This window comes from Aquarana catesbeiana, linkage group LG05, assembly GCF_042186555.1.
Source record: "Aquarana catesbeiana isolate 2022-GZ linkage group LG05, ASM4218655v1, whole genome shotgun sequence".
Classification (NCBI taxonomy): Eukaryota; Metazoa; Chordata; class Amphibia; order Anura; family Ranidae; genus Aquarana; species Aquarana catesbeiana.
The window spans coordinates 387,659,026-387,686,227 of record NC_133328.1 but is presented as its reverse complement, the minus strand read 5'-3'; the positions used below and the strand labels follow the sequence as shown (position 1 = coordinate 387,686,227).

General features: G+C 43.3%; 1 protein-coding gene across 1 annotated transcript in view; it reads right to left on the bottom strand.

The window, feature by feature from the left end:
* LOC141144920 (N-acetyllactosaminide beta-1,6-N-acetylglucosaminyl-transferase-like) overlaps positions 1 to 26,847 on the bottom strand; it is a 138,088-nt gene extending 111,241 nt beyond the window's left edge. The window contains exon 1 of the mRNA XM_073631040.1: positions 25,669 to 26,847. Coding sequence (XP_073487141.1) covers positions 25,669 to 26,629 — 961 coding nt within the window. The 5' untranslated portion in view covers positions 26,630 to 26,847. The remainder of the gene's footprint in view (positions 1 to 25,668) is intronic.
* Between the last annotated feature and the right edge of the window lie 355 nt (positions 26,848 to 27,202).

Genomic DNA, 27,202 nt, shown 5'->3' with positions numbered 1-27,202 from the left:
CGGCAAGCCCTCCCATGCTTGCCTTGGTATCTTTCTTCCTTGCGCCCTGACCTGTACCTGCGACCTGTATCCTGAACCCTGTAACCTGTATCTGAACCTGAGCCTGAATCTGAGCCTGTACCCGATCCCATCCTGATCCTGTCCCTCCTGTGTTCCAGTTCCCTTGTAAGCCTGATCCCATCCCTTATCTCCCTCTCCTATCCTGCCCTTGTTCAGTTGCTGATCCCCTGTGTATGACCCTGGCCTGGCTAACGTGTTTGATTTCGGTACTTTCCTTTGGCTGTATATATTATCTGTTGTCTGTGGGTTTCTGTTGGTTGGTTGAGCACTATTTGTATTTGGGGTGTTTACTTATTTATATCACTTATCTTAAATATTATTCTTATTCACTTTACATACGTTTTGGTTTCCTCTTTGCAGTCCACACAATCTGGTCACACCTGTTCATGACAACATCCTTTCCAGAGATTACAAAAAGATATATCCAGATGCCCAAGTCAGGATCTTACGAGTGTGCATTTTGTCTGTATGGACATGTTTTCTGGATGTCCAGTGGCAAACGCTACTGCAAAGGCCACAGTAAAAAGTGTTATCAGAAGTAATTTGTAAGTACAGAGTGCATAATCTACAGAGTAACAGAGGAAATCATTTTTATAGGAGAGTCCTTACTAAAAGTTTTGAGGTTTTATTTTTACACACCCTACTGTCTACAATGTCGTGGAAAAAGTAGAGTAAGGAACTAGAAAACTTTTGCCCGAATGTTTTCTTATATTTTCTCAAGTCCCTAAGAGGATGTTGGTCTCTCTCCCTATGAGATTTTGTTTGGAAGTGTGTTACTCACTTGCTTATATTTTGTCTCAGCAGCTGAAGTCCTCCATTTGGATCTCACAGAGAATGTTGCTGATCTTTGAAGGTTTTTGACAAATTCATTTATGTATTTTCTTCCCAATTCTAGATCCTAAAAGTTTAGAAGAATCTAAAACTAAAGCCAGGTGACTTGTGGAATGTTAAGAGACATTTATATATAAGGAAATGTTTGAAGACTCAATACAGCATCTATTTCATGTACACTTGTGCAAAACTTGAAGGAAAAGTCACCTGGATCCACACCAGATACTGCAAAAATGACTAAATTAAAGAAATCTCTGTGTTTGATTTGTTTCCCTCCTGGAATCAGTCTAGGATACTATTTATTCAAATACTAATTGTAAGGGATATAATATATATATAAATATAATGTGATTTGAAAAGTAGTTTAGCCATGTTGAAGTCATGTTTGTCTTTTATACATCTTCAATTTTTGGTAGAATTGTCTGAATTTACATATGCTGATAAGTGAGCATGCCAACAATTAAGCTAGAAGGGCATTCTGGCCACAGGAGTGTACAGTCAATACTCTGTAAATATGTATTATCAATCATTTGTTTTCACAATGAAAAGTCATTTTGTAATGATAAAGCTGCTCAGCTATTATTTTCTCCACAATGGAGTTTTTGCCTTTTTGGCCAGTACTACCTCCACCAGTGAAGGTTCCAGGATATAGGTGATAGCAGGTATGGTTAGTGATCAAAATATTGATCAAAAAAGAGGAGACTATAAAGGAAATTTGTAAGTTCTGTATATAATTGTATTCTATTTTGTATGTATTGCACACTTCCCTCACTGTGCACACGGCACTAATAATGTTTTCATTACATGTTTGCATTCTTTCGAGTCCTGATTAGAATTACTCTGCCTATGTTACGCCCATTGTTACCATAAACGTACAATTGTAATATTAATGTGATACCTACATAATCATGTGTATAAAAACCTTCAATTGCGTCATATTAAGGCAGAACAGTTATTTGGAAAGATGCTGATTGTATCTTTTGGGTCTGTTCCCTACTGCAGTAGTCATTATTAATTTGGAACCACTAATCAATATGAGGATAGGAGTTGCCTATCTATAAATTTCTGTGTCAGCTGTGAGGGCGGAAGAGCAGTAATGCGGGGCAGGTGAAGAGAGATGATGTCATCTCTGCTCGCCCGCTTCTCTCATCAACCTATTTTTGACAGATCACTGGCTCTCTCATGCCGCCCGCCCGCCTGGCTCTCTCATGCCGCCCACCAGCCTGGCTCTCTCATGCTGCCCACCTGGCTCTCTTATGCCGCACCTGCTGCCCGACTGCAGAGAGGCCACGGCCCGGTAGTTGGTAGTTGGGCACCCCTGTCTTACAGCATGGAACAGGCAACAGTAAGATTTAAGTACATACGCTGAACATAGACAGAACATCCTGTTATTACTTTATCATAGAATAACACACTATAACACTGCAGCACCACCTGGATAGATAGGTATAATGCATACAGTACATATTTTCAGTTTATATAAGCAACTTTACATTACATGTTGTCGTTCTTCCAACACCCCTTCTCAACAGCATGTGCTTTGTCAAATTACATTCAGTTTCTTCTGAATATAACTGTGACGTTCTTTCAATAAAGGCTTGGTGAGTGCATCAGCAGTCATCTCTGACGGGCTGTATTGAATGCCAATAACACCTTGCTCTTGATTTTCCCTCAGTAGGTGATACTTGATGTCGATGTGTTTGGTCCTAGGATTGACCCTTTCTGATTGTGTAAGCTTTATACAAGCCTGGTTGTCTTCACAAATGGGAATTGGTTTTGACATGTCTATCCCAATGTCCATAAAAAGTTGACAAATCCATATCACCTTTTGACATGTGCGTGCTGCTACAATGTACTCTGCTTCAGTTGAATATAGAGCGACAGTTGTTTGCTTTTGACTATTTTATTTTTATTCATTTCAGGTACTTATATAGTGCCGTAAATTTACGCAGCGCTTTACATATACATTGTACATTCACATCAGTCCCTACCCTCAAGGAGCTTACAATCTAAGGTCCCTAATACACATATACTAGGGCTAATTTAGACAGGATCCAATTAACCTACCAGCATGTCTTTAGAGTGTGGGAAGAAACCGAAGTACCCAGAGGAAGGCCTCGTAGGCACACTGAGAACATGCAAACTTCAGGCAGATGGTGTCGTGGTCGGGATTTGAATCAGCGACCATTTTTGCTGTTAGGTGAAAGTGCTAACCACTACACCACTGTGCTGCCCCTATACCAACTTATGGTTCCTTACCCATACTGGAAGATCAATCCACTTGTGGATTTGCGGTCTGTGCAGTTCCCGGCCCAATCAGCATCCACATACCTGACCAGTTTTGAACCTGATGTTGCAGGAAACCGTAACTTCATCTGAATTGTTCTTTTGAGGTATTGCATCACTCTTTTTACTGCGTTCTAGTCACCCTGAAAGGGAGCTGAAACTTTCCTGCATAGTATGCCCACTGCTGCGGTTATGTCTGGTCTTGTCATAGTGGCAACATATAGCGATACGTGTCATTGTTGGGTAGCAAGTTTTCTGATTCATTGCAATTTTGATAGCCTGGTTCAATATAAGTTTTCACTTCCTTTGCATCTTGCATATGGAATAGTTCCAAGATTTCCGGGATTTTCTGAGATTGGTTGAGAAGATAACTTCCATCTTCTTCTCTGTTTGGATTCCCAGATAGTAGCTAATGTTCCCAAGCTCTTTTCTTTCAGCTTGTGAAATGGCTGATTGTAATTCTCTTCTTGTTCAGAACCGGTTACAATGTCATCAACATAGATAAGGATGTATATCCATCTGTCTTCTTGATTTTTGTAGAGACAGGGGTCTGCTTTACTTCTTGAGAATCCCTCTCTGGTAAGTACGTTGTTCACTTTCTCATTCCACATCCTTGCAGAATGTTTAAAGCGGGATTCCGGCCAGCAAAAATTTTTTTTTAAAGTCAGCAGCTACAAACACTGTAGCTGCTGACTTTAAATAAGTACACTTACCTGTCCTGGGAGCCCGCGATGTCGGCCGCCCGAGGCCGACCCGTCCCTCGGCTCTCAGGTCCCGGCACCGCCATCCTAACTAAGGGAAACAGGCAGTGGAGCCTTGCAGCTTCACTGCCAGTTTCCTACTGCGCACGTGCGAGCGGCGCGGCGCTCTGTGAATGGCCCTGTGGTTTTCTGGGAACACACACACAGTTCCCAGAAGGCAACGGGGCCGCTCACTGAGGAACAGGACACGCCGTGGAATAGGAAGAGGCAGATTAGGAAGACTGCCTATCAACAAGGGTTCAGGTAAGTTTGAAAATTTTTTTTTTTCAAATGTTTTTTTTTTTACATTTTTTTAGGATTTTTGGTGCAATTTTTTTTTTCATGGTGGCCCTCCACTTTAAGACCGTAGATGCTCTTCTGAAGTTTACACACAATGTTGTCTCCTTGCTCAAACCCTGGTGGTTGCTCCATGTAGGAGGGAGCTCTGTGAGTGTCCAGGTTTTATTTTCTTGAAGTGACTTTATAGGCTTGTTTATACTTGCTTTAAAACAGGGCTTCAGACACACTTTGTTAAAGCTCTCTTAACGCCAGTCAAAGCCCCTGTCACTAAATAAAATGGTTAGCTTACAGTCCTGTTTACACCTTGCATTTGCTTTACTTTGCTTTGCTTTGGCTTTGCTTCAAAAAATATACCCCATGTCTCTTTAGTGGTGCTTCAAAGCATCTTCAAAACCTTTATAGAAGTCTATGGCATAGCTCGCTTGAAGCACCTGCAGTTTTTGAGAAGCTTTAATTCAGCATCATCTTCGCTTTGTTTTGAGGAAATTGCAAGTATGAGATATCAACACACACATAGGGCATCTGCCAAGCTTCAACAAAGCTTTAAAAGAGCATCACTGAAGCTTCACCGAAGCCTTTATCAAAGCACCACCAAAGCGTCATCGAAACACCACCAAAGCATCAAAAACTTGTTCAAAAAGCTTGTTGAAGCAGTAAGTTCTTTAATGTGCGTTGAAGCTGAAGCAAGTGTAAATGAGCACTAATTGTTCTTCTGCTGCCTTTCCCCATTTATTGGCTTCACGTTTTGGTAGTTTTTCAATGTCTTCCCAGGATGTTGGTTCAAGTACGCTGTGTGTTTTGACAGTGTATGATAGCTTGTGGGGTGTCATCCCCTTTGTAGTCCAAGTGGATCTTCTGACTTCAGGCAGTTCAGCAGGATCTGGTGGGGAACTTGGTTTAGGCAATGTGAATTCTACCTCTTGTTCTGACTCCTGCACAGGTTCTTTTTGATCCAGAGCCAGTACAGGGGGGGGCGAAAGGGGCAATTTATTGGGGGTGGGGTGGCACAGTGAAGAGCCGCCTCTGCTGACTACAATGCCGCTTCGGCGTTAAGCTTCAGCCAGGAGTGGTTTAGCATTGCCTGTGTGCTCCACGGCCAGGCATTGGAGAGAGAAGACGAAGCATGGCTATGTCTTAGGCAGGAGGCAGGGCCAGCGCTGTGTTGTCCGGGGAAGGAGAGGGGGAGGAGAAGGGGAGGAGACTCCAGCAACCAGAGCAAAGTCTTTCCCGCTGCTCCGGAGACACAGATCACGCTCCACCAGGCCGTCACCCCCCACCACCTGGAGGAGGCATCTAACATGCAGTGGCGAGGACTGGAAGAGGAAGGTCCCGTGGAGGAGGCCCCACGAGCGCTGTATGGAGCTGATTGAAAGGGAGGTAGGAAAGAAGAGGTGTCTGGACCGGGCCGCCCTTCTCGTGGGGGGGGGGACCGGGGCTCAAGCTGCAGGGAGAGGCACAGCTACCACAATGGAAAAAAAAGGGAAAACTAATAGCAAAAAGCTAATAGCAAAAAGAGATCAAGCTGCTACTCAGAATGGTATATGACATCAATAGAATATGTAAAAAAGGGGAAGCTGCGCTGAATAAATTGACCTGTGAGGCTACCAACTATTAAATTAAGCACTCACATAAAGTGTTGAATGTGAACAGACATGTGAAATAACACAGTACAATACTTAAATTAGGCTGATACAATAAATGTGCACAGAAGTGCCAGTGAAATAATCTAAAGAAACAATAATGTAATACGGTGACAAAAATTAGTGCACATAAAATTATACACATAAACTGTCAACAAACCAAATGGCCGATGACATAAATAAACAATACACCACAAAAGCAGTGAACAAGTTCATGAAAGTAAGTCCATGTACCTTAATAGTGAACATATAAATCAGAATTTGACAAAAATTGAGTGAAACAATATAGTCCATGCAAATGGTTGTTGGCTGGAAATTGACTCCACCACAGCAAACACTGCCGCTTACCAGATCAGACGGGCAGCTATTGAGAGCCGGCTGGCTTGATTTGTTAATGCGAATTTTAATCTACCTAAATTTTAGGAGTCTGGTGTCCGTTTGGAGATCCCGGGCTAGGGCATCAACCATCCGTGTTCAGTGGTCCCCTGTAATAATGGACCATAGGGATTTGAAGCTAAAGACCAGTGTCTACCTAAAGATCCCAGGCTGGGGTATTAGCCATCTGTGCTCTGTGGTCCCCTGTAACTAGGGACCATAGTGATCTGGTAAGCGGCAGTGTTTGCTGTGGTGGAGGCAATTTCTATTTCTTCACGTTTCCTTTGGTGCTGTGTTTATTGTCACCGTTAACCAGCCAACAACCATTTGCATGGACTATATTGTTTCACTCAATTTTTGTCAAATTCTGATTTATATGGTCACTGTTACTGTACATGGACTCACTTTCATGAACTTGTTCACTGCTTTTGTGGTGTATTGTTTATGTCTTCGGCCATTTGGTTTGTTGACAGTTTATGTGTATAATTTTATGTGCACTAATTTTTGTCACCGTATTACATTATTGTTTCTTTAGATTATTTTACTGGCACTTCTGTGCACATTTATTGTAACAGCCAGGGGCGTCGGGAGGGGGTGGCTAGACGTGGCTGAAGCCCCGAATGTGCCCCCGAAAAGCCCCGAGCCTCAGGCATGCAGCTCTTCATTATAAGCCCCGAGCGGCGAGCGCAAGGACCGATCTGATCCCGAGCGCCGCCGAATTTGGCCGAGTTTGGCCGAGTACCGTAGCAGGTCCCGCCTTCTGGAGCCTGCAACGCCTATGATGGACGTCCCCCTGGTCCAATGCTGGGACCGCGGGACCTGTGACATCCATCATAGGCGCTGCAGGCTCCAGAAGGCGGGAATTACAATGCGGCTGCCACGCCACTGTAAGATCCCCGCTCAGCGCTCGGGCGGCCCGCTCTCCTCTCCTCCTCGGCTCCTCCTCCTCCTCTGACTGTCTGACTGCCTGGCTGCTGTGACACCGCACACCACGGCTGAGCTGAGGTAGGTCAGACAGTGTATGTGGGTCAGGCAGGTCAGTGTAGGTAAATGTCAGTGTAGGTAAATGTCAGTGTATGTAAATGTCAGTGTAGGTAGGTCAGTGTAGGTAGGTCAGTGTAGGTAAATGTCAGTGTATGTAAATGTCAGTGTAGGTAGGTCAGTGTAGGTAAATGTCAGTGTAGGTAAATGTCAGTGTAGGTAGGTCACTACGGTCAGTGTAGGTAAATGTCAGTGTAGGTAGATCACTACGGTCAGTGTAGGTAAATGTCAGTGTAGGTAGGTCGGTGTATGTTAATGTCAGTGTAGGCAGGTCAGTGTAGGTAAATGTCAGTGTATGTAAATGTCAGTGTATGTAAATGTCAGTGTAGGTAGGTCAGTGTAGGTAGGTCACTACGGTCAGTGTAGATAAATGTCAGTGTAGGTAGGTCACTACGGTCAGTATAGGTAAATGTCAGTGTAGGTAGGTCAGTGTAGTAGGTCACTACGGTCAGTGTAGGTAGGTCAGTGTAGGTAGGTCAGTGTAGGTAGGTCACTATGGTCAGTGTAGGTAGGTCAGTGAATGTAAATGTCAGTGTAGGTAAGTCAATGTAGGTAAATGTCAGTGTAGGTAGGTCAGTGTATGTAGGTCAGTGTAGGTAGGTCAGTGTAGGTAAATGTGTCAGTGTAGGTAGGTCAGTGTAGGTAGGTCACTACGGTCAGTGTAGGTAGGTCACTACGGTCAGTGCAGGTAGGTCAGTGAATGTAAATGTCAGTGTAGGTAGGTCAGTGTAGGTAGTTCACTACCGTCAGTGTATGTAGGTCAGGTAGGTCACGGCCCAGCCAAAAAAAAAAAAGGCCTGCATCACGTGTACACACGCCCCCCCCCCCCCCCGGTCCGGCCTTGGACTTCGGGCTGAAGCCCCTGGTCTTTTTGCCACCTAGCAACGCCCCTGGTAGCAGCCTAATTTAAGTATTGTACTGTGTTATTTCACATGTCTGTTCACATTCAGCACTTTATGTGAGTGCTTAATTTAATAGTTGGTAGCCTCACAGGTCAATTTATTCAGCACAGCTTCCCCTCTTTTACATACAGCTACCACCATGCCACAACCTCTTTCTGCAGCCAGCGATCACCAACACGAGAAAGAGCCAGCACCCCCCCACAGCATCCCTCAGGCACAGACTGGCCTTTATATTCATCCCCTGTCCCATCCCATCCTTTCCACGCCCTTCCTCCTGATCATCAGTGTCACAAACAATATGGACAGCTCAGTCCCAGTGTGCCCATCTGTGATTGGCAGCCCTCGACCCCTCCCTCCACCCTGCCCTTACCCCCACCTATGCGGGACGCCACTGGGGGGGTTGTTCGCATCCTATGCTAGCATTGCCTGCTGATTGGCTTCCGCTGCCTCTTAAAAATGGGGGGTGGGGGCGCATTTTGTCATCTTCGCCCTGGGCACCAAATGGCTCCAGAAATACACTACAGCGGCCATGGTATTGAAGCCTCAACATGCACCATATGACTGCGGGGTAGCTAGGTACCCCAAGCACCCAGAAATCGATCTAATGTTCATTCCCTCACTAAATACAGAACAGGGAGAACACACAAGAACGAAGCCCCTTAGAGAGGAATAACAATATATATACAATTCCCTAATTAATTGCTACAATACTAATACTGTTAACCATAATGATACATTATATAGATTGCTGGGTAATAACATACAGCATAACATCTAATATTTATCAATTGGAGCAACAAGGAAATCTAAATCAAATAAAATTAATAAAAAATAAAAATAGATATGTTATAAAAAAGGAAAATTATAAGTATATATATATATATAGCCCAATTTAAAAAAAGCTTGGAGGGAGATAAAATTTACATAAACCAAACCCAGAAAAAGTGATACATAATGTCATAAACTGTACCCAAATCTGAATTAAACTCTATATAGAGGAAAGGTGATGACTAGCCACAAAAAGAGGAGGGGGGGGGGGACCAATATAGCACTCTCCCAATAATGACAATAGTATCACCATAAATGATGACAATACCTGCTGCCATATAACCAGAAACATGGAGAGAATACGCAAACACAGAGTCCCCACACTCTAACAATTGCTAAGAAAGCACTGGAGGGCAAACACCTTGTTCAAACCCCCCCGTTGATTAAGACCCCATTTGGTATATCCACCATGACTTCCTCTTGCTGATTTCTCTAATATAATTACATCCACTCCAGTGGTGTTTAGGGGCCTCTATCCCCCAAAACTGCATCCCTTCTAAAGTCTTATTGTGCTTATCTCTAGAATGAATGGACAGATGATGCTTATCAAACTCGTTTCTTATATTCCTCACGTGTTCTTCCATTTTGATTTTAAAAGTCCTCTTTGTTCTACCAATATAAATTAAGTTACAGGGACATTTGTTGGCATAAACTACTACTTTAGTGTCGCAGGATATTAAATTCCTTTTTAGGATTGGTAAAAGTCTTTACTTAACCACTTCCCGCCCGGCCTATAGCAGATTGACGGCCGGGCGGTGGTTCAGTTATCCTTACTGGGCATCATATAGGATAACAGGATAGCAGGATAACAGCCGCCACGCGCCTGCGGGGGCGTGCATCGCGGCGATCGGTGGAGCAGTGTGTCTTGATAAAGAGCAGTGTGTCTTGGTAAAGAGCCTCCGGCGGAGGCTCTTCTTTACCACGTGATCAGCCGTGTCCAATCATGGCTGATCACGATGTCAATAGGAAAAGCCGATGATCGGCTTTACCTCACTCGCGTCTGACAGACGCGAGTAGAGGAGAGCCGATCGGCTGCTCTCCTGACAGGGGGGTCTGCGCTGATTGTTTATCAGCGCAGCCCCCCATCAGATCCCACACTAGACCACCAGGGAAGCCGCCAGGACCACCAGGGAAGGGGGCAACATGTGGATGGCCAGGTATGTACCCCATGGCCATCCACATGTGCAAATTATGCCCAATCTGTGCCAATCAGTGCCCAAAAATGGGCACTGACTGGCACCATTATATATGAGTGATGCACAGCAATGCCACCCATCAGTGTCATCAGTGCCACCAATCTGTGTCATCAGTGCCACCCATCGGTGTCCATCAGTGCCACCTGTCAGTGCCCATCAGTGCCCATCCGTGCCACCCATCAGTGCCACCCATAAGTACCCATCAGTGCCACCCATAAGTACCCATCCATGTCACCTATGAGTGCCCATCAGTGCCGCCTAAGAGTGCCCATCAGTGCCACCTATGAGTGCCCATCAGGGCCGCATACCAGTGCCACCTATCAGTGCCCATCAGTGCCGCCTATCAGTGCCCATCATCAGTGCCCGTCAGTGCCACCTCATTGGTGCCACCTCATCGGTGCCCATCACTGCCACCTTATCAGTGCCCGTCATTGAAGAAGAAAACATACTTATTTACAAAAATTTTTAACAGAATCAAAGAAAAACTTGTTTTTTTTTCAAAATTTTCGGTCTTTTTTTATTTGTTGCGCAAAAAATAAAAACCACAGAGGTGCAAATTATGCAAATTATGCCCAATCTGTGCCAATCAGTGCCCACAAATGGGCACTGACTGGCACCATTATATATCAGTGATGCCCAGCAATGTCACCCATCAGTGTCATCAGTGCCACCCATCAGTGTCCATCAGTGCCACCTGTCAGTGCCCACCTATCAGTGCTCATCCGTGACACCCATAAGTACCCATCAGTGCCACCCATAAGTACCCATCAATGCCACCTACAAGTGCCCATCAGTGCCGCCTATGAGTGCCCATCAGTGCCACCTATGAGTGCCCATCAGTGCCGCATACCAGTGCCACCTATCAGTACCCATCAGTGCTGCCTATCAGTGCCCATCATCAGTGGCTGTCAGTGCCACCTCATCAGTGCCACATCATTGGTGTCACCTCATCGGTGCCCATCAGTGCTGCCTTATCAGTGCCCGTCAGTGCAGCTATATCAATGCCGTCATTGAAGAAGAAAACGTACTTATTTACAAAAATGTTTAACAGAAACAAAGGAAAACTTGTTTTTTTTCAAAATTTTCGGTCTTTTTTTATTTGTTGCGCAAAAAATAAAAGCCACAGAGGTGATCAAATACCACCAAAAGAAAGTATATTTGTGGGAACAAAATGATAAAAAATGTGTTTGGGTACAGTGTTGTATGACCGCGCAATTGTCATTCAAATTGCAACAGCGCTGAAAGCTGAAAATTGGCCTGGGCAGGAAGGTGTCTAAGTGCCTGGTATTGAAGTAGTTAATATTTTTTGGGACCCTCACACAACTATAGCAACAATCACATCCATGGAAGCCCTTGATGTCCCAGAACATCAATGGCCTGGATGGTGGGAGTTCTACCACGTTGTGCACAATCCTGTACCTCAAATTAGGTGCCCTTTTATAAACGATGCTTGATTTATTAGACAAAGAGTCACATAATAATGTATTCTGCTTCAACACCTGCAAAAACTTAGTAATGATACTTTCTACATGCTTATTTTGTAGGTTATAATCCAAAACCAAACAAGTCTCATTACCTAGATTCCTTTCTCTATCAATGGTATCCTCCAGTAACCTTTCTCTATCCATATCCCTAATTTTAGTCCTTTCTCCCTCCAGAAAGTTAGCCTCATACCCTTTATGTCTGATCATCTTGGTTAATTTGTCTGTTTATCAAAATCTCCAACCCTTGTACAATTGTTCTTTATTCGCATATACTGTCCCCTGGGGATATTGATTATCCAGGTGATGGAGCATCTGCGGGGCATCCTTAAACGGAAGGTAGAGGAGCGCAAGGTCTCTAACATCCACCAGCTCCGTGATGTCATCATGGAGGAGTGGAAGAGGACTCCAGTGGCAACCTGTGAAGCTCTGGTGAACTCCATGCCCAAGAGGGTTAAGGCAGTGCTAGAAAATAATGGAGGCCACACAAAATATTGACACTTTGGGCCCAATTTGGACATTTTCACTTAGGGGTGTACTCACTTTTGTTGCCAGTGGTTTAGACATTTATGGCTATGTGTTGGGTTATTTTGAGGGGACAGCAAATTTACACTGTTATACAAGCTGTACACTCACTACTTTACACTGTAGGAAAGTGTCATTTCTTCAGTGTTGTCACATGAAAAGATAAAATATTTACAAAACTGTGAGGGGTGTACTCACTTTTGTGAGATACTGTATATTGTTATTCCTCTCTAAGGGGCTTAGTTCTTGTATGTTCTCCCCATCCTGTATTTAGTGAGGGAATGAACATTAGATCGATTTCTGGGTGCTTGTGGGTACCTAGCTACCCCGCAGTCATATGGCGCATGTTGAGGCTTCAATACCTTGGCCGTCATGGTGTATTTCTGGAGCTTGTAGCCAGCAACACTATTGACATTATTTAAGACTATGCTTGATGGTAGTTGCAAACTAGGTTGGTCATCTCTAATGGTAGCTCGCAAGATTTCTATCTATAATATTCAGTTCACAGCTTCCAGGGATCTGTGTTTCTGGTGATGGGCTTTCATCAAAATAAACACTATTATTGTCACTTTGTCAGTCTTTGGGTGTAGGATTCTGTAACCTTTAGTTTGCTTACTGTAGCCTACTAGAATGCCCTCTATGGCTCTGTTCTCCAACTTGGATCACTTTTCACTTGGAATATAGTCATATGCTTTACATCCAAACACTCTGATGTGCCCTATGCTAGGCTTTGATCCATGCCACATTTTAAATGGAGTACTTTTATTGGCTCTCGAGGGTAGTCTGTTCTGCAGGTAGGTTGTAGACATGACTGCTTCTCCCCAGTACTTGTGAGGTAGGTTGGCATCCGACAACATGCATCTGGCCGTTTCTTTAAGAGTGCGATTTTTCCTTTCTTACACTGTTTTGTTCAGTAGTGTATGGTGTACTTGTCTGGTATACTATTCCTTGTCTCTTGAGGTATGAGGCCACTTCTTTGCTTATGTATTCTACCCCATTGTCGATGCGTATTATTCCTGGTTTGCGTTGGAATTTGTGGTTAGACATGGCAACAAACTCTTTAAGTTTCTTTGATGTTTCATTCTTGTGTTTCATCAGATAAGTAGTTGTGTACCTGGAATAATCATCAACGAAGGTCAGTAGAAATCTGCTCCCGACAGACATGGGAATTTTCATTGGACCGCATACGTCACTGTGTATGAGCTGCAGGGGGTGGGTGTTTTTTCTTTGAGAAACCTGTGGAAGGGGAGCACATGTGGCTTTTTCTTCAATGCACAACTTGCATTTCAGCACTTTGCAAGGCGCTATTGACAAATCTTCTGATAAGCCTCTCTTTATAATGTCCTGTACAGCTTATTAACTTCTGTGTCCCAGCCGCCTGCGCCATAGGTGAATACATTTGTTGTGTAGGTCATTAGAGACTATATTGCCTTGCTGGTCTGTGGTGATGAGCCTGTATAGGTGATTATCTAGTTTTCCTTTTGCAAGGAATTGCTTATTATTGTGAATTGTGCATTCATCACCATGGAACTTATCTGTAAGACAGTTGTTTGCCAGACTTTTCACTGATAGAAGGCTGCCTTTTAGTTCTGGAACATACAGCACTTTCTTTACAAGTATACTGTGGTGACCTCTCTGTGGTGTAATGCAGTTCAGGAAGCCCTGGCCTTTACCTTTGGAGGTGATGCTTTTCCCGTTTGCTAGGAAAACTTTGTCTTTTGCACTGTAATCAATGTTTGTGAAGAAGGTCTCATCGCTAGTCATGTGGCTTGTCACACCTGAGTCTATGCACCAGCCGCGTGGCTTGCCTATTTGTGTTACTTTAAAGGTGCCACTCCATGATGTGTATGCAGTTTCCTTTGCGATTGCTTTTAATTTTTATTTTGTGAATAACTCTAGCTTTTGATGCTCAGCTTGCCAGATAGAACAGTCCTTTTTAAGTGACCGATCTTCTTACAATGAAAACAGGCTCTGCTTTCTTTGTTGTGCTTTATGTCTTTGTACATATAAAGAGCTTTGTCATCATGGTGCATATTTTCTTTCCTTCTGTCATATTCATCGATTAATCTTCCTTTGACATATTCCAGTGTCAGCTCCTGCTCGAGTCTGGTTTCTAAAGCGTTAATGAAAGCAGTACTGTATATGTCTCTGAAAGGCTGCAGAGGAGTAAGGCCCCAATATGATTATCTTTGATGTCCTCTCCGATGGCACGTAGCTGCTCTATGATCTCTAGCACAGCATTCACGTGGTCACACATTTGCTGGCCTTCTTTTAGTCTCATCTTGTACAACTTTCTTAGCAAAAACAGTTTGCTATTTAGACTTGAACGCTCATGCAGTTTTTGTAATGCAGTCCACATACCTTTGGCTGTTTTCTCTGTTCTTATGTGGATAAGCTGGTCATCTTCCACTAATAAGCTTATAATTGCTTTTGCTTGTTTATCCTTCCTATCCCAGTCCTCTGTCTCTCTGTCTGTGGGCCTGTCTGTATTTAGCACTTGCCACAAATTATCCTTGCTAAAAAACATTTATTGTTTAAACTTCCATAGCTGGTAATTGGCATTGTAATCGCAAACTTCACAGTTGAACTTGCCATCTTTCAATAGCTTGTATACAGTATTCACTGACTTGCTGTATTCACTGAGTATTCTTTTCAGTACCTCTGGGTGCTGCTGGGTGCCTGTAGTATCCTCTCCAATGCCTGGGTGCCTGGGACCCATAACCTATTGGCAGGTTAATGATTCATGTGCTTGGAAGCATGTTGAATGCAGAGAATACTTTACACTGAGCATAGACAGAACATCCCGTTATTACTTTACCATAGAATAACACACTATAACACTGCAGCGCCACCTGCTGGATAGATAGGTATAATGCATACAGTGCATATTGTCAGTTTATATAAGCAACTTTACATTACATGTTGTTGTTCTTCCAACAATATAATGCGTAATCCTGTTGTACATTGCTATCATGATGTGACAAACTGAATACTAGGTATATATTTTGCGTGATTTTAGTTTTTCTTCTCCATTGATTTGGAGTTTAGTCACTTCTGGTTTTCTGTTACAAGACATACATTAAATGTATTTTTTTGTGGATTTATTGTGGCCTGACAAAGTTCACGTTGTCCAAAACTGTTGCCAATTGTACTATTTGTTCCATGTCAACTTTTTGGATTCTATATTGCTGTGCACCAACCTGCCATTGTGCAGTGCTCCTGCTCTGTGTGCATATATACAGTATACGCGCACACACACACATACATATATAATACAAAAGTATTCACCCCCCTTGGCTTTTTACCTATTTTGTTACATTACAGCCATTAGTTCAGTGTTTTTTTAATCTGAATTATATGTGATGGATCAGAACACAATAGTTTAAGTTGGTGAAGTAAAATTAGAAAAATATGTACATAAAACTATTTTTCAGAAATAAAAAACTGATAATTGGCATGTGCGTATGTATTCACCCCCTTTGTTATGAAGCCCATAAAAAGCTCTGGTGCAACCAATTACCTTCAGAAGTCACATAATTAGTGAAATGATGTCCACCTGTGTGCAATCTAAGTGTCACGTGATCTGTCATTACATATACACACCTTTTTGAAAGGACCCAGAGGCTGCAACACCTAAGCAAGAGGCACCACTAACCAAACACTGCCATGAAGACCAAGGAACTCTCCAAACAAGTAAGGGACAACGTTGTTGAGAATTACAAGTCAGGATTAGGTTATAGAAAAATATCCAAATCTTTGATGATCCCTAGGAGCACCGTCAAATCTATCAAAACCAAATGGAAAGAACATGGCACAACAGCAAACCTGCCAAGAGATGGCCGCACACCAAAACTCACAGACCAGCCAAGGAGGGCATTAATCAGAGAGGCAGCACAAAGACCTAAGGTAACCGTGGAGGAGCTGCAGAGTTCCACAGCAGAGACTGGAGTATCTGTACATAGGACAACAATAAGCCGTAGGCTCCATAGTGTTGGGCTTTATGACAGAGTGGCCAGAAAAAAACCATTACTTTCAGCAAAAAACAAAATGGCATGTTTTGAGTTTGCGAAAAGGCATGTGGGAGACTCCCAAAATGTATGGAGGAAGGTGCTCTGGTCTGATGGGACTAAAATTGAACTTTTTGGCCATCAAGGAAAACGCTATGTCAGGCGCAAACCCAACACATCACATCACCCAAAGAACACCATCCCCACAGTGAAACATGGCGGTGGCAGCATCTTGCTGTGGGGATGTTTTTTAGCATTCGAGACTAGGAAACTGGTTAGAGTTGAGGGAAAGATGGATGTTGCTAAATACAGGGATATTCTTGAGCAAAACCTGTACCACTCTGTGTGTGATTTGAGGCTAGGACGGAGGTTCGCCTTCCAGCAGGACAATGACCCCAAACATACTGCTAAAGCACCACTTGAGGGGTTTAACCACTTCTAAACCAGGCCTATTCTGGCACTCCTCTCCTACATGTAAAAATCATAATTTTTTTGCTAGAAAATTACTCAGAACCCCCAAACATTATATATTTTTTAGCAGACACCCTAGGGAATAAAATGGCGGTCATTGCAACTTTTTATCTTGCACGGTATTTGCGCAACAATTTTTCAAACGTGTTTTTTTTTGGAAAAAAAAACAGTTTCATGATTTAAAAAATAAAACAGTAGAGTTAGCCCAATTTTTTTTTATATAATGTGAAAGATGATGTTACGCCGAGTAAATAGATACCCAACATGTCACACTTTAAAATTGCGTACACTCATAGAATGACGCCAAACTTCAGTACTTAAAAATCTCCATAGGCGATGGTTTAAAATTTTTTACAGGTTACATGTTTAGAGTTACAGAGGAGGTCTAGTGCTAGAATTGTTGCTCGCGCTTTAACGCATGCTGCGATACCTCACATGTGTGGTTTGAACGGCGTTTACATATGTGGGCGGGACTAATGCGTGCGTTCGATCCTGATCGCGAGCTACCAGGGACAGGGGCGTTTTAAATTTTTTTTTTTTTTTTATTTTACTTTTTTTTTTACTTTTACTTTCTTTTACAATGTTTTTTTTTCTAATCACTTTTATTCCTATAACAAGGAATGTAAACATCCCTTATAATAGGAATCATTCGTGACAGGTCCTCTTTATAGAGAGATGCAGGGTCAATAAGACCCCGCATCTCTCCTCCAGGCTGGAAAGCATGAGATCGGAAAAAAAATCCATGATCTCATGCTTACCAGCCGCGATCGCGGCTTTGTTTACAACCGTGGTCCAGACGAAATCTCTATGCTTGTCATCCGGCGGCGGACGATTCTTTCTCTGGGTCCCCGATGGCACAGGAGAGCCCGAAGAAGCACCGGATGGCAGCGGGAGGGGGGATGTCCCCTCCTGTCGCCTGTAAGAACGATCAAGCAGTGGAACTGCCGCTATGATCATTCTTATGGCGCACAGAATCACCGGCGGAAAACAAGGATATCTGAATGATGCCTGTAGCTGCAGGCATCATTCAGATATTCCCACTGAAAGTCCAGGACGTCATATGAGGTCCTTGGGTGGGAAGTGGTTAAGGGAAACATGTAAATGTGTTGGAATGACCTAGTCAAAGCCCAGAACTCAATCTAATAGAAAATCTGTGGTCAGACTTAAAGATTGCTGTTCGCAAGCGCAAAACCATCCAACTTGGAGCTGGAGCAGTTTTGCAGGGAGGAATGGGCAAAAATCACAGTGGTAAGATGTGGCAAGCTCAGAGACTTATCCAAAGAGACTTGGAGCTTTGATAGCCGCAAAAGGTGGCTCTACTAGGTATTGACTTTAGGGGGGTGAATACTAATGCACATTGACTTTTTCTGTTATTTTGTCCTATTTGTTGTTTGCTTCACAATAAAAAAAAACATCTTCAAAGTTGTGGGAATGTTCTGTAAATTAAATGATGCAAATCCTCAAACAATCTATGTTAATTCCAGGTTGTGAGGCAACAAAACACAGAAAATGCAAAGGGGGGTGAATACTTTTGCAGGGCACTGTATACACACACACACACTGTAGATACACACACACACCATTAGGTACCTGCAAATGTTCACTCAAGAAAAAATAAGCACATCTTATCTTAGTCACACCAATGGCCATACACATGCACAGAGGGTGCCACATACACTACTGTGCAAAAGTTTGAGGTAGGTGTAAAAAATGCTGTAAAGAATGCTTTCAGAAATAGAAGTGTTTAGTAGTTTATTTTTTATCAATTAACAAAATAGAAAGTAATTGAACATAAGAGGAATCCAAATCAAATCAGTATTTGGTGTGACCATCATTTGCCTTCAAACCAGCATCAATTCTTCTAGGTACTCTTGTACACAGTTTTTGAAGGAACTCAGCGGGTAGGTTGTTTCAGACATCTTGGAGAACTAACCACAGATCTTCTGTGGATGTAGGCTGCCTCAAATCCTTCTGTCTCTTCATGTAATCCCAGACAGACTTGATGATGTTGTGTTCAGGGCTCTGTGGGGGCTAAACCATCACTTCCAGGACTCCTTGTTCTTCTTTCTGCTGAAGATTGTTGTTAATGACAATGGCTGTATGTTTGGGGTTGTTGGCCTGCTGCAGAATAAATTTGGGGCCAATCACACACCTCCCTGATGGTGTGACATGATGGATAAGTATCTGCGTGATTTTCTCATTGAGGACACCATTGACCCTAACCAAATCTCCAACTCCATTTGCAAAAATACAGCCCCGAACTTGCAAGAAACCTCCACCATGCTTCATTGTTGCCTGCTGACACTAATTACTGTACCACTCTCCAGCCATTCAGTGATCAAACTGCCTCTTGTTACAGCCAAATATTTCAAATTTTGACTCATCAGTCCAGAGCACCTGTTTTCTGCACCCCAGTTCCCATGTTTTCAAGCATAGTTGAGTTGATTAGCCTTGTTTCTGTGTCAGATGTATGGCTTCTTGGCTGCAATTCATCCATGAAGACTACTATTGGCCAGACTTCTCTAGGCAGTAGATGGGTGTACCTGGGTCCCACAGGTTTTCACCAGTTCTGCAATTGATGGTACTGCTGGAACAGCATATCTTGAAACCCCAGTCTGCTCTGAAATCTTTGCCTGGTAGAAACCTTGCTGATGCAGTACAACTACCTCGTGTCTTGTTGCTGTGCCATGGTGTATGGCCTGTGACAGGAAACTGTCTTCCACAGCCTCCCCTTAGTAGCAGAGTTTGGCTGTTCCTCACTTAGCCTCCAACACAGCTGTTTCTGTTTCGGTTAATTATGATTAGCACCTGTTTGGTATAATGGGTTAATCATACACCTGACTCGAATTCTATAAAATTCCTGACTTTGTGCAAGTGTACAATGTGTGCAACAAAGTGTAAGAACTGATGCTGGTATGAAGCCAAAGGGTAGTTACACCAAAGTTTGATTCACTTTGGATTTTGTAAATTGCTAAAAAAAACAATTAAAATACATAGTATTGAATGCATTCAAGAGGAGCTATTGTAAAGTATGTAAAGATTATATTTTTAGTAATAACACCCTGCAACAAAAAAAATCTGTATTTAGAGAGAGTGCACATTTCTCAGAGCACTTGTTGCACAGTAAGTGAAAAGGGGAACTTGGTTACTTGTTTCTGGTGGGAACTTCCTGTCGATTACACCCCTGTTCCCTCAGAGTGATGAAGTCCTCTATTTCAGATTATTCTCTGACTTTGACTAAAGTTTATTCCCTAACTTAGACTAAAGTCGATTAACCACTTGCTAACCAGGGCAAGTTTAAAATTTTTTGCACACATGGTAAAATCTGCATTTTTTGCTAGAAATGACTTTAAACCCCCAAAAGTAAATCATTTCTGAAAGCAGAGATCCTGGAGAATAAAATGGTTGTAGTTGCAATTATCAGTTGCATATTTTTAGGAGAAAATAAACTAAAATGAATTTTAGTGCAAACAAACACAATATTATACTCCTTCATTTTTGGTAAAATATAAAAGATTGAGCTGCATTGAGTAAGCAATACAAAGGTGTCAAGCCTTAAAATTGTGTCTACCCGTGCAATCAAATCAAAAATTATGGTATCCAAAAATCTCCATAGTAGGGTGCCCACGTGTCCCGGATTGCCCGGGACAATCCTGCAATTAGCAGGTCTGTCCCAGGCACCCTCAGTGTCCCGGAATTGCCCCCCGACCCTGGACCGTTCTTATGCTCTCTAAAATATCCCTCACATCGCTGCTGTCACTCACTGACAGCCTGTGGTGGACCCCTGGCTGGTGAGACCCCTTTTACATGAGCCGCTGGCTCAGTGCCCAAATGGTTGCTCGCCATTGCCCGCCTCGCATCTAGCAACCAAAGACGTCATGAGGAGGAAAGAGACAGAGCCCCAGCATTCACAGCGGGAAGATTTAACAACCTCCTCTGCGCCTACTGATTAGCTCCACCCACCTCCTCCCTGCATCGTTTATCCAGCAGCATGCAGAAGTGCACGAAGGAGAGATGAGTTTTGTAGAAAGCCAAGTGAATCCAAAGCACTCACCATGAACAGATCAGGGTTAAAGTGGGGTTCCACCCAAATTTTGAACATTATCTCTATGCATTCTCTTCCTTGCCTAGATGCTGACATGCTGTGTAAAAAAATTTAAATCGCCGTAATTACCTTTTTTTTTCTAATCTTCTTAGCACTTCCTGGTTTTCCTCCCATGGGAGTAGGCGTGTTTCTAGCCTCTCCCAGACCTCCCACAGTCCCCTGGGAGCTAGTCTCAGGCTTCCCAGCATGCATTGTGCAACAGCGTCATCACAACATCTCGGTGAATGCTGGGAGCACAGCATTCACCGCATCCAGGAAATACATGCTTGTGGGCTTCAAATGCCCACAATGAAGATGGAAACCGCCTTCAGTGAATTTTATAAGTTATTCTTTACAACGAAATCGGACACAGGCGGACTTATTACACAGAACATGTGAGTAGATAATCATGAGAAGAAAAGTTTGTGAATGAACTCCAAAAAAAAAAAAACGATAGATAGGTCGACCCCCGCTTTAAAATGCTCAGTCAGCTCTCCCCCAGCAGCCAGCATTCTGTGCTGAACTGTCAGCACTTCACAGGAGCTCCAAGTGTGTGTCAGCTTGGAGCTAGCACTGATAAGAGGACTGTAGGCAGATAAGGGGTCTGCAGAAGAGGAGAGGACACTGACAGATGAGATGACACCCTCAGAGGGATGGAAAGAGGACACATCCTTAGATATCAGGACAGGGTTCATGCTGGGATGTGACCCCCCTAAAAGTGAAGGACTACAGGTCCCAGCATGAACCCCTCAGAACTTGAGATGTGATTCCCCCAATCAGTGAAGAACTACAGGTCCCAGCATTAGCATGTGAAATCTATGGGGTCACACACTTAATTCTCAGGGGTCCATGCTGGGACCTGCAGTCCTTCAATTTGGGGGGGATCACATCCTTAGATACCAGGGGTTCATGCTGTGACCCCCCAAAAGTGAAGGACTACAGGTCCCAGCATGAACCCCTCAGAGCTGAAGATGTGACAACCCCCCGCCCCAGCATGGGAAAAGTAACATCAGCAGCCAGCGGTGGGAGGGGCATTCACTTTCCCGGGGCTCCGGTGTATCAGACTGCTGGCAGGCTATAGGTGACAAGTGGCACACTGCATCTGGTAGCAGGCTACAGGTGAAAAGTGGCACACTGCATCTGGCATCAGGCAATGGTGGCAAGTGAAATGCTGCATCTGGTGGCAGGCAATGTGTTACAATTGGCACACTGCATCTGGTGGCAAGTGACACGCTGCATCTGGCAGCAGGCAATGGTGGCAAATGACAAGCTGCATCTTGGGGCAGGCGACAGTGGTAAGTAACAAGCTGCATCTAGTGGCAGGCAACTGTGGCAAGTGGCACACTGCATCTGGTGGCAAGTGACACGCTGCATCTGGTGGCAAGTGACAAGCTGCATCTGGGGGCAGGCGACAGTGGCAAGTAACAAGCTGCATCTAGTGGCAGGCAACTGTGGCAAGTGGCACACTGCATCAGGTGGCAAGTGACAAGCTCAGGGTCCCCACTGATTCTGCATTATGGTGAGTTGAACAATTTCATTATATATTACAATGTAGTACAACACCAGCCATTCATCCAACAAATCACCCCTGCCGCCGAATTCCCCATCAACCCCAAGACTACATTCCCCCAACCCCCCCCATCTTTTTTTGGGAAGGGGGGCAGGGGGGGTGTCCCTGAACGGCAGTTTGGAAATGTGGTCACCCTACTCTATAGGCAACCCTTTAAATGTCTTTATAGTTTATCAGTTTACAGTTAAAGTATAACTAAAGGGAAAACTTTTTTTTTTTAGTTTGAATAGCGTGAAGGTAGATTAGAACCCCTTTCAGTTTCTTTTTCTTTTTTTTTTATTCTTTATTTAATGGTATGCATCAAAATAATACAAAGTGACAAGATACCCTCTCAGTTTTTATTGCAGTCTGTGACCATGTTAAGGAGATTCCCCCTCCCTGTTTGTCCTGTTTACCATTATCATTAAAAGTGAAAGTATAAGAAAATCACAAACCTTGGGTCGTCCCCAGAAAAGTAATAAAGGGGAAATCTTCCAATGGGGACACTAGTTCTAGTGACCTGGGGGTCCCCAAGAAATTCCTATAATTTGCAGGGATTTCCTCTCACTTCCTGTTTGGCTATGAGACAGGAAGTGAAGGGAAGTATCTGCAATGGGACACTGATGGTGTAAAAATATCTGACAGGAGTTATAACCTTCCCTTATTCTATCCAATATGAAAAAAAAAGTGTTGCCTATAGTTCTACTTTAACCCTGAATTATGACCCTAGAATTATTACTTTCAATCTGACACATGATTATTCCTCATATGTGTTGCACAATTGATGTTTATGGTTTTATGGTTTTGTGACAAGTAATAGCAACCACAGTATAATCAAACAAGTTACGTGACTGTCAATGTAAATTAATAGGAATATAACCCCTGTATACAGAGCACGTTATTTTTTCACTGTCATTGGAATGTGAATCAGAATCCTTCCGTAGCATACCTGAACAGTTTGTGTGTGTTCTCTATACTGTATGATTGTTCTGTCAGTTACTTCCTTATTCCCTCAGAGTGTCCTCTATTTCATTGCAGCTATAATTTTTTTACTGTACCCTAATTTCACCCACCCGGCCTTTGCACCGTAGAGTTTATTACCCATATATGCAACACTAGCTTTAGTGACTCAGATCAACCAACCAGTTCAGATTTCCTTACTTTAGGTACGCTAGGGGTTACAACTTCACATTGCTATTCTCCACATTACTTTTACAATTTATTTCCTATAAATAAAATTAAGTGTTTAAGTTTTCCAGATAAACTTAATAGTGTTGATTCACTGAGGACCTATACAAATACGGCTACCATGTCCTAAAAACCCTAAAGTGGCTGTAAAGGCGCAAGGTTCTTTACCTTCTTTGCATGAAGGTATAAAACCTTCTGTGTGCTGTGCAGCAGCCCCATCTCAATCCAGCAATGTGCACGAGAGCAGCATGTCTCGCGGGACACTTCCTCTTCATTGGCTCCCGCTACTGTCGATCACAGCCAGTGAGCCAATGAGAAGAGATCAAGTTAGGCCGCGCTCTGTGTGAGAATGGATACACAGAGCAGTAGCTCAGGAGCGAGCCTGCTCTGGGGCCCCCAAAGCAAGCTACGTGCTATGGGGACACTCAACAGTAGGGAGGGGCCAGGAGCAACCTGAGAAGAGGAGGCTCTGGGCTGCTCTGTGCAAAACCACTGCATAGAACAGGTAAGTATGACATGTTTGTTATTTTTTAAAAATCTGCCTTTAATATCACTTTAACTACCTCCGGCCTGTCGTATAGTAAAATGATGGTGGGCAGGGTCTCCTCTCGTTCTGGGGCAACGTCATATGACGTTGCCCCAATGACAACGCTCTCGCTCACCCACTCTTGAGAAAAAGGCGGTGAGGCGGCTCTTTACCATGTGATCAGCTGTGTCCAATTACAGCTGATCATATGTACATGCAGAAGTACCATTTATCGGCTCTCCTCGCCTCACACTGACAGGATGTGAGGTATGGAGAGCCAATAAGCAGCATCTCTTTGCAGGGGAGACTGTACAGGTAATCAGGGCACTGATTATCAGTGCCCTGATTACAGCTCAGCCCCAATAGTGCCCAGCAAGTCATGTCAGTCTGTGCCCATCAGTGACACCAATCAATGCCCATCAGTGACACCAATCAGTGCTGCCTTTCAGTGCCTGCTCATCAGTGTCCATCAGTGCAACCTATGCGTGCCCATTAGTGCCACCTATCAGTGCCACCTATCAGTACCCATCAGTGCCGCCTCATCAGTGTGGCATATTAGTGCCTCCTCACCAGTGCCACCTAATCAGTGCCCATCCGTGCAGCCTATCAGTCCCGCCTCATCAGCGCACATTCGTGAAGGAGAAAAATTACTTATTTACAAAATTGTCTAACAGAAACTTATAAAAAAATTTTTTCATTCAAAATTTTTGGTATTTTTGTTTTTTTAGCAGAAAATAAAAAACCCAGTGGCGATTATATACCACCAGAAAAAAGCTAAATTTGTGGGAAAAAAAAGCTAAAAATTGAATTTGTGTACAGCATTGCATGACCGCGCAAGTGTGACAGCACTGAAAACTGAAAATTGGCCTGGGCAGGAAGGGGGGTGAAAGTGCCCAGTCTTGAAACGGTTAAAGAGGTCCTTCAGACTTTTTAAAAAACTAAATAAAAGTCAGAAGCTACAAATACTGTAGCTGCTGGTTTTTAATAAATGGACACTTACCTGTCTAGGGATCCAGCGCTGTCCTTACTCAGGCCGTCTCTTTGCCGATCTTTGGGTCCCTGGTGCCAGCCTGTTTAGTAACTCCTGGTGGTTTCACAGCTGTGAATGGTCCTGCAGCCTGTTGGGACCTGTGACATGTCTGAGGAGGCTACGGGCGGGGAGGGGGGGAACCGAACTTCCAGGTGAAATCGCCTAGGCGATCCTACTGGCAGTGGGAGTGGGTACCTAACAAAACTAGGTACCTGCACCCTCATAGTTAATGTATGGATGAGGGAATCAGTTTTTCATTAACCCACTGCTTGAACGAAAAGAAGAGAATCATCTATGACAGTGTTTCTCAACCTTTTTACCGTGGTGAAACCCTTGGCAAAATGTTTGAGATAGATTCTATGAGCTGCTTTATTTTCTAATTTTTTCCTCAATTACTTTGATAATACAGTGTGTACTATTGGTGCTGTTGGCTTTTATAGCAGCTCCATTTTTCTGTTCTCGCTAGCATTTTTGTATTAAGAGGCATGTGACGCGAAAAAAAAAAAAAAAAAAAAAGAAATCGAATAGTAAATTAGCAAAACTTAACCTTTTAGATGCCAATTAAATGTTTGTATTAGCAATACCACATAGAATTTGAATACACTTACCTGGAATTCTATTCAGTGTCACCCAGTAGTGTTCGTCGGGGCTGTAAGTGTCCTTAGACCATTTCAGTAGATCTACAGCTCTCTGGTCTTCCAGGATGAACTTAGTAAACTCCCTTGTCAGCGCAACATACGCCGTGCCAAAATATATAGTGATGTTGTGCGGAGGAGGGGGTTTCAAGGTATGAGTCCTTTTCATTTTGGAATGTACAATATCCTCACGGTGGACATATTTAGTCCGAGGGATGGCATGACCGGGGGGCAGCACCCCAGGCGTGATATTTTTCCCTTTAAATTTTTTCAAATGCTCAATGATCTCCTTATTTGTCTTTAAAGGGAAATCCTGTCCACACACATTGATCACATATTTCCATTGCACCTTTGATTTCAGCAGATCTTTCATGCAGTTCAGATCCGCCTGGAGTCTCGATATCCCGGCATACACCACAGGCTCCATTTTCAAGGCGAGAAAAGCATTAGGAAAGCAATTCACTAAATCTCTTACCGCCTGCAAGTAATCCGCACTCACCTTCTCATCCACATGGATGCAGTATATGTTTTGCGGCATATAGATGGCCCTGAACAGTCGCTCGAACGTGTCAAATTCTTTATGCAATACAATTATATAGGCTAAAGGAAAATCTGCTTCTTCCACCGACAGAGGAGCTGTGATGAAATGGTTTTGCGTTTTGTACCCATCCACACATTTCAGTTTCTTAATGGACGTTGGTAAAAAATTTCTCCACATGAAAGATTTTCCCTTTGCGGCCAGTATGTCACAGGTTACCTCCAATGCAGACACATCATGGGAAAACTGAATTCTTTGTGAGCTGGGCTGCTCATTCAATTGGCTGGGATTGTAGAGGAACAAAAGCACAAGTTCCATAGCAAATACAAAGAGGATAAATTGCATGGGCTGAAATGATTTCCACGCATTGACATAAAGCTTACCATAGCCCTTCATTTTGCACTAGCTGTGTGTTCCAGGTGTCATTGTCTTTTTTTCCTCGCTGTATGGGAAGGATGTTTGTCAGGCTTTTCTGCTGTCTATTTCCTCTAAAAGCTCTACGTTAACATTGTTCTGCCTTGTGGGGCTGGCTAATTGCATATGAATGCAGCACTCCTGTGATTGGGTAACCAAAAATTAATGGCAGACTGGTACTTTCCTTCTTTGGTGATGCAATAAGATCAGATTTCACACTAACACTATAACCCTGCTTAAATAAATGGTTGGCTCGATCCTTGGACCTTAGGAATTCGATATTAACTGAGGAATCTGTTCTGCAAGCACTGATTGCGCAGTCTAAAAGAAAATATGATAGAAGGAATGATAATTTGATTTTAGGCATGTGCTTATCAAACCTGGCTGAAAGTAATAGGCAGGTATTTTAGGATATCACCCTTAGTAAATATGGTGTTTTTTTCCACACTAAATTGCTAATAAACCCACGATTGATCCAAGTATTGCCTGCCGGAGTGTACGGAAGCCAGCAAGAAATCAAATTATGACCACAGCATCAAAATACATATGAGCTAA